The 8,218-nt window shown below is 39.8% G+C and overlaps 1 protein-coding gene across 1 annotated transcript in view; it reads right to left on the reverse strand.

Moving 5' to 3' along the window:
• Positions 1–4,157: 4,157 nt before the first annotated feature.
• Positions 4,158–8,218, reverse strand: part of hook3 (hook microtubule-tethering protein 3) — a 32,938-nt gene continuing 28,877 nt past the window's right edge. The window contains exons 14-15 of the mRNA XM_052100779.1: positions 7,726–7,862; positions 4,158–5,067 (exon numbers count right to left, since the gene is read on the reverse strand). Of these exons, the coding sequence (XP_051956739.1) occupies positions 5,052–5,067; positions 7,726–7,862 (153 nt within the window). The 3' untranslated portion in view covers positions 4,158–5,051. The remainder of the gene's footprint in view (positions 5,068–7,725; positions 7,863–8,218) is intronic.

Below are 8,218 nucleotides of genomic sequence, written 5' to 3' on the forward strand. Positions count from 1 at the left end.
AAAGGCATTTCAAGGATGATAAGTGGACATGTCATGAGGTCATGTGACAACCGTGTATCATACTACAGTGCATTCTGTCTCATTAAACATTAGTGTTCCCTGTGCAGTGTACACTGAGTAGTAGCTGACACTGTTCAGCACGAGACCGAGCACTTGAAAGGAGACGAATGGGAGAAACACCCAAAAGAGCCAATCACTGATTAGATACAGACATCACCTGTCAATCATCCCGAGAGCGCACACACACACATATTAGCGGAACCGGCCGGAATGTGCACTTTTACCCATAATCCTCCATTGTGCACACAGCAGGTGTCTCTCAACACAAAGATAAGCTGCTAACCCGTCCAAGACGTGACAGACGGATAGTTGTTGGCGGTGTCATGATTCTTCAGTGTTTCATGTTGCTGGAGCTCCAGAGATGAGCAGATGTTTGCGCTCGTTTATTGTGGAGTTTGGCGGCAGATATGACTGATGTTGCTTCAGCGCGACGTCTCGTGTGAATCGCTCCCACACATCAGACGCGAGCGCTGTCTGTTCAAACATCCGTCTCTTTTACACGTGTCGTTTTAAGCTCACACAAACACAATGATTCACGTGTAACAGACAGATCTGGGCCACAGAAATCATTATTTCACACAGTCATGAACACTAACGGTCCGTTTGAGCCAAAGACGCGTCCCTCGGAGAGACACACCTGAATCAAGCAGTAAATGCACAAACTGCAGGGAAATGTCAGGATGATTTAACTTCATGAACTCACAGAAACGTCATTAATGCTCATAATAAAGATGCTAATTCTCTGTGCTAATGAGGTCCAGTCAGTGCCACATCAGTGTCATGTGATGAATCAACGGTTCCATCAGATAATGCAAATATTTGAGGAACGTCATCACACAGTGTTTTCAGAGTTTCCAAATGCATGGACGTTGTATTTGGGCTTCGCTATACGCAAGAGAATTGTACGTTTCAATAGTGTCATTGAAGCACCGCAAAATTACATGAATTGTGTTTTTCATCTCACCTCAGAACTGCTGAAATACGTGTAATGAACCAGGACATTTTATTTAGCCAAAATGACACCAAAGTCACGAAACTGTCCCGAGATCAGACTGAACGTACTGCACACTGTCTGCAATGGGCACAGCTAATGAGCGCTCTATCCGGACCACTGAACCGCCCACGGGCACGTCAACATATATAATCATCAAAGTATTAATAACTGCAGTCTTGATCAACATAAAATAGGTGTTGTTTGAAAGATTAGAAGCTCTACTTTATAATGACATCATAAATCAGAAGTGTTACATTTTAATCATTTATAATATTTGCACTGTTCATATTATTGCATCAGTAAAAACATCAAACTCATTAAATATTCATGTGTCATATGTTGTTGGAAAGATCTTAAAGAGTAAAATACAGCTAGCTAATTTGTTTTACTCACAGACACTAATATAGCGAGTAACAGCTAAAAATATTTCTTTGACAATTATGATAGTGTTGCTTATATGCTTATATGATATGTGATTATCTTTCAATGGAGTCCACACACAAGATAATCAGATGTATAGATCATTAGATAATCCACATGAAGCACAATGTTACATATGACCACCAGGAGATGGCGCCAAATACACGACACAGACTCAATGATGACTCAAATGACACAGAATGAAACTCATTCTGTGAAATCTCATGACTAAAATCATGTCTGCATGCTATGCAAACCTTTAGTCATTGTTGTGTTTGCATGTGTTATTAATTCTTATGTACAATTATTATCTTTTATTTGTTTGGAGATGTTTTTGGACACTATGATTAATTATATTTGTAATGTTGTAACTTTTGATTGCTTTGTCGTATCAACACACAATTATCCTCAGATACAGTCGACATGATTGGGAACAAAACAAAAGCAGTTTTTCAGAGCCGCCTTATTTACACTCAGAGATATAAAATGACAAATCAGAAAAATTTGAAAAAATTTCAAATTGTCAATTTTTTGGTGAATTGTTTTGTGTGATTTTCCAGCAGTTTCTTAGGCTGAGAGTCTCAGAATGTATCATAATTTACATCATTAATCTATTTGAAAATATTTATTTACAATGTTACCAAACACTCGAACCAATATGTTTTTTGATATACTTGTTATAAGTCTTAAAGTTGGTTTAAAATCCCTTTCAGAGCTTAAAGGGTTAAAGTCCTGTTTCTCACCGCTGTTATTAATGCAAGTCAGAGTCCAGAATGACATGACGCTGAAAGTCATCGGGCGGGAAAATGCTTCAGGAAACCCGCGTGAAAGAGCATCAATGAGCGCTTTGTTTTGTCATCAGCTGCAGCTCATTTGAAATGCGGTTTATAAATGTCACATTGACGGCAGATTTCCTGCAGCTCGAGCGATCAGAATAATTTTGTGCTTTGAATGACGGCACTAATGTGTTTGAGTGTTTATGAATGACATCACAACTCAGTTCAGATTAGAGCGGAAAGTTAAACACGCCTTCAGGAGTCATTTGTCAGAACTCAACATAAACTCCATCAAACGCTTGCTTGAATATTCATGTTGAGTTAAATGTGACAGTGATGTGTGAGTCATCGGCCAGGTGAATTATTGAACACCTGTGTTTCATTAACTGTGTGTGTGTGTGTGTGTGTGTGTCGTTCAGTTCAAGCTCAAATGAATCTCTGTTCAGTGAGTCGCTGATTCACTCCAACTCCACACAGACACAATTTCTATAGCTCTCTATAACTGTTCTGAGACCAGTGCAGACAGACAGCACACTGGAGGTTAAGTCATGCACTAAATAGGGAGCAAGGGAGCATCCTATAGCTCTCCTATAACTGTTCTGAGACCAGTGCAGACAGACAGCACACTGGAGGTTAAGTCATGCACTAAATAGGGAGCAAGGGTGCATCCTATAGCTCTCCTATAACTGTTCTGAGACCAGCTCGACAGACAGCACACTGGAGGTTAAGTCATGCACTAAATAGGGAACAAGGGAGCATCCTATAGCTCTCCTATAACTGTTCTGAGACCAGTGCAGACAGACAGCACACTGGAGGTTAAGTCATGCACTAAATAGGGAGCAAGGGAGCATCCTATATCTCTCTATGCAGTTAAGTGCTCACTCCTAAAATCGGATCAGAAGTTCAGTTTAAGCTGCAGATGATGTTTGGACACTCAATGATCATCAGTTCATAGATTCAACATTTATAATGTTTTATTTGAACATGATTGACAGTGATTGGATGATGCTGGATGTTACTTTCAATCTGAATTAATTATGATAATGTATTATTAACATGAATAATCAACACTCCTGCAAACATCATAAACTTTCTGATGAAACTAATCTGACTTATTATAGTTCGATATTATTTAAAATGTCACAATTTAGTCCCGCTGACCACATATGAGGACAAACATTATTAGGAAAAATATTTACTCTAAAAATGTATTATTTGGCATGTTTATTAGATGCGACTTGTTAGAAATCAAAAAAGCGGGATGGAAAATGCACACAGTAGTAATGTGAATGTTCTTTTAATGAAAATATTTGGTTTTGACTGTTTTGTCTGGGAAAAATGTCCCTGAATATCAATTCCAGAGGACAAATAATAAAGATGATTTCTGACACTTATTACATCGCTCATTCAAACAAGTTCAAAGGTCAAGCAGCTCTCACACGCACAACCCCTAAACAAAGGCAGCTCATTCTCACCTGTGACAGGGGTCAAGAGGTCACGTTTCATTTGACCTTTACGTATCACAGTAAATAAACAAGACAGGAAAGTAATGAAGAACATTGAGATTACGCTCATGTTTACTGTGTCTGACAGTCGCAGGAAGTGTTCAGTTTTCAGCTGCAGATCATCAATAAACAACAATAAACAACAATAAACAACAATAATCACCTGGAAATATCCACCAGATCTTCATTTGTGTAACCGGCCCTGATCGCCCCGCTCTGAACGGGACTCCAACCGGTGTCTCTGGCGCGTGCGCTAACAAGGAGGCTAAAGGCTACAGCTGCTAGCATCAGTCGCTAGTGCACCTCTTGAGGTCAGAGGTCATTTACACACCGCACATCTGTTGATCAGCTGCGCATCAGTGACTGCGGGCAATAAACAATAACATCAACAAATGCAAATAAAACACAGAACTGCTTTTAATCGTGAATGTTTTAAACAAGCTTTATTTATAACTTGAGTTTCATCTGTACAGTTCTGCAGCTGGAAGCACAAATCCATCAACATGAAGCTAATAATGGATTCACACATACAGGATGAACATATCAAACTTGGCAAATGGAAAGAGCGTGAAAACAACCATTCAGCAACCACTGGAGGTGTCATGAGGTTTAACCTTTGACCTCAGTCCACACGTAATGAACCTAATGTGCATTCACAAACTGTCAATATATAATCAATCGTCTATTAAAAACAACACAAAGAGAGACAGAAGCACACTGCTTTATGAGATGTGCTGTGTGCATATAATGACGCGTGTCACTCGTGTATGAATATTAAATATGGAACAGCCAATCAAGCAGCAGAGAATGTTTCAATGTCAAACTGTTAGTTTGTATCTTCGACATCTCTCAAGAGAAAAGCACTTCATGATCTGCATCAATAAAACAGGAAGTGTGTTTACTGAATGCTTGAATACTATCGGTAATGATATTTGTAATGAGTTCGCCAAGCGTTTGTTCTGTCGTTGACCTTTCAGTGAAGCTGTAAATAAATAATCAATACAAACAGAAGAATACACAGACATAAACACTGATATAATCCACACTGATGAAGATTCAAAGGAAATGATGTGAGAGTCATACGGGCAAACAGGAAGTTAATCATCGTTTTAATCTGTAGCATTCACTGCAGTGAGTCTGTTACAATGATTGACATATCACTGGCCCCGCCCACCTCACGCTCAGCGACGTGTTAGAAGCACACGGCTCACGAGGACAGTGGTTAGCGTTCACTGACGGGTTAGTTTGTGTATCGATGGGTTAAATCATTAGTCATGCAGCCCCGCCCCCTGCTGGTCATGCTTTAACATCACTGGAAGAGAGAGGAGATGACAGCTGTCAGTCAAACACACATGATTCACACTCAAAATCATTTGGTGATTATTAAAACAGACTCGTCTCTTAATACTGTCACTGATTGGTCAGAGAAATCATCTTTATTATCAAACGGATGACATCATCAAACTCTTAAAGAGACACTTCACGCCATCCGATCAAATCCACATGGAGGAAATCCCATCTTTTACAACATACATTTACTGTTTTTTGTTTTGTTTTTTAAATATAGTGGCAAGAAAAAGTATGTGAACCCTTTGGAATTAGCTTCTGCATTAATTGCTCATTAAATGATCTCATCTTCATGCAAGTCACAGTGCTTTAAGATAACAACACAATTATTATCTTTCATGCCTTTATATTAAACATTCACAGTGCTGCGGAGAAAGTATGTGAACCCCTAGGCTAAAGATGACAAAAAGCTAACTAGAGTCAGGAGTTGGCAAACCCGTGAGATAAAGTGAGATTGTAGGTGTGGGTTGGAGCGACTCTGACTTATAAAAAGCACTCAAACACTTTGAGTTGGAAGCATCCGCTGACGTGGACCGAAAGAGATCTCAGAAGACCATCTTGACACTCCACAGCAGGACTGAGAACATGAACGGTTGTTAGCTGAAGCGCGCTGTGTTTAGTGTCTGTACTTGTGAAAGTGATGAAGATGAGACTGGGTTGACACTTCAAGCACATTTGCATTTGTTTTCAAGGATTCTGCTCGAGATAGGGCTATCAGCAGCCGGCTCACGATACGTGTTGCCATGATGTGATATATCTCATTACATCAACGTATCATGTTTGATTTCACCTTTAATTTGGGAATAGTTGATATCATTTCCATTTTACTCTCTCTCAGCTAATGTTCATTTTGCAGGGGATAAAATGACAGACGTATCAATTTGACATATTTAGTTTTATCATTCGCTTTTCATCATTTTGATGACATTTGTTTTAAATGTAGTCATGTATAACATCAGTAAATATAGAAACTGCATCAAATATAGTTCATATATAGAACATATTGTTACATGTTTGTTGTTTACGCCTAATTTGTACTTTTTAAAAGTACCGATATGCCGAAGAGGGCAGCGTATATACAGAAAAGGACAGCTAACACCCCCAAACTGACTTTGTGTTTATTTACAGAAACACTATTTATTTTATTTATTTATGCATTTGACAGCTGCTTTTATCCAAAGTGACTTACAGAGCACTTATTACAGGGACAATCCCCCCGGAGCAACCTGGAGTTAAGTGTCTTACTCAAGGACACAATGGTGGTGACTGTGGGGATCGAACCAGCAACCTTCTGAGTACCAGTTATCTGCTTTAGCCCACTACACCTCCACCACTCCACAAACACTACAACATGTTTATTTAACGATTGTAACGGATGAGATCACATTATATCTCTCTCATGCAGCAAACCAGCTAATTCCAAAGGGTTCACATACTTTTTCTCGCCACTGTGTATTGTCGTGGTTCATGCTGTGATCATGTTCTCAGATGTGATTCGTTTCTACGGTAACACACTGAAATATTCATCACATGATGACCTCTATAATGTGCATTATAATATATTCCCAAATAATTCAAATGATGTCATCATGTATATGAATCTTTCAAATATAAAGAAATGAATGAACTAGTGTGCACATGCTCTAATGGCGCCCCCAAGTGTTGTTTTCTTGTTAGTACACTTCCATAAATCATTATTAAAGATCATTTAGACTTCAAACTGGAGTCAGAGCTTCATCAGACATGTGATGCTACATCAGATGAGTGTGTCATAATGGAGACACGCTTTGGGAAAGAGAAGTTCTGAGCTAAGATTAACACCATCTGACCGCTGAACATCCTGATCCTGTGTGACCCGTGATGTCACAGCTGACTGACAGTATCAGGAGATCAGCTGGTGTGGATTAAGGCATTGTGAATGCGACACATCAAACATACAATAAACACAAACTCTAATGACTGAATCAAGACTCGCATCAGTCCTGCATATCTAAAGAAAACTCTTTCAATGTGACACACGCCAGAAATAACATGAAACATGTGTTTGGATGTTATGAATCCTGACACAGAATAATCCGGACGGTGTTTAAGAGGAGATGCTGCACGCAGTGATTCTGTGCACTCTTAACAGTCTTAAAGCTGAAGCGTGTCATTTCCCCGTCTGCCATTGCTTGTCCAAACAGATAGCCCCGCCCCAAACTCACACCATTGGTTGACATGTCTTAAACTGTCAACGGATTACTTACAGTTGCCCCTGAATAATAAACTGAGATAAGAGAAAGTATTTTAACATCCACTAAATGACCCGCTTTTAATAACCGCAGGTCCTCATTTAAACTGTTTATTAATAGTCAATAATCAATGTAAACAAACATCATATGAAACATGTCTGTCTGCTACACAAACCTTCATTCTACACCTCTGCATGATTTCAGATGAACAAACATGAGAAAGTGTAAAGTGATCCGCATCTCTTCTTAAACACCCGGAATTAAACCAGAGGAGGAGGAGGACGTGTGTCAGCATCAGAGAAACAGGACCGCAAGACTGCGAGTGTCCTGATTGGCTACAGCGCCGCTGTGATGATGGTAGCCACGGCGACAGTTTTGGCAGGAAGCTCTACCTGGCTGCGGTGGGCTGCACGTGACCCGGATATGCCCGGCGTGTGCTCGTGGCCTGTCTCTGCCGGGCGAGAAAAGACTGACCCGAACCAGTGCTGGCCAAACGATCTTCTGCCGCTTTCTTCTGTAGAGCCATTCCCTGATACACACACACATAACAAACACACACACACACACACACACACACACCCAAGAGAGAGAGAGAGAGACATTAAATTGACGATATCTCTGAAGTCCACAAAAGGACGCAATTAATCAATAGGGGGGGGGACATCAGACAGAAGTTTGTTCACACAGACGCTCAATGTTCAATGACGTCATTAAAACACACTTCCTGTGAATCTCTGTAAGTGCACGTGACTCGTGATGTCACACAACAGAGGCATGAGAGGAACTGACCCGAATTATTAATGAGTCATTATCAAAATTCTGTTCAGTTTTTGTAAATATTTGATTATATTATTCTTAAAGGACAACGTGTGCTGTTTTATTATT

Source organism: Xyrauchen texanus, chromosome 3, assembly GCF_025860055.1.
Source record: "Xyrauchen texanus isolate HMW12.3.18 chromosome 3, RBS_HiC_50CHRs, whole genome shotgun sequence".
NCBI classification, from domain to species: domain Eukaryota; kingdom Metazoa; phylum Chordata; class Actinopteri; order Cypriniformes; family Catostomidae; genus Xyrauchen; species Xyrauchen texanus.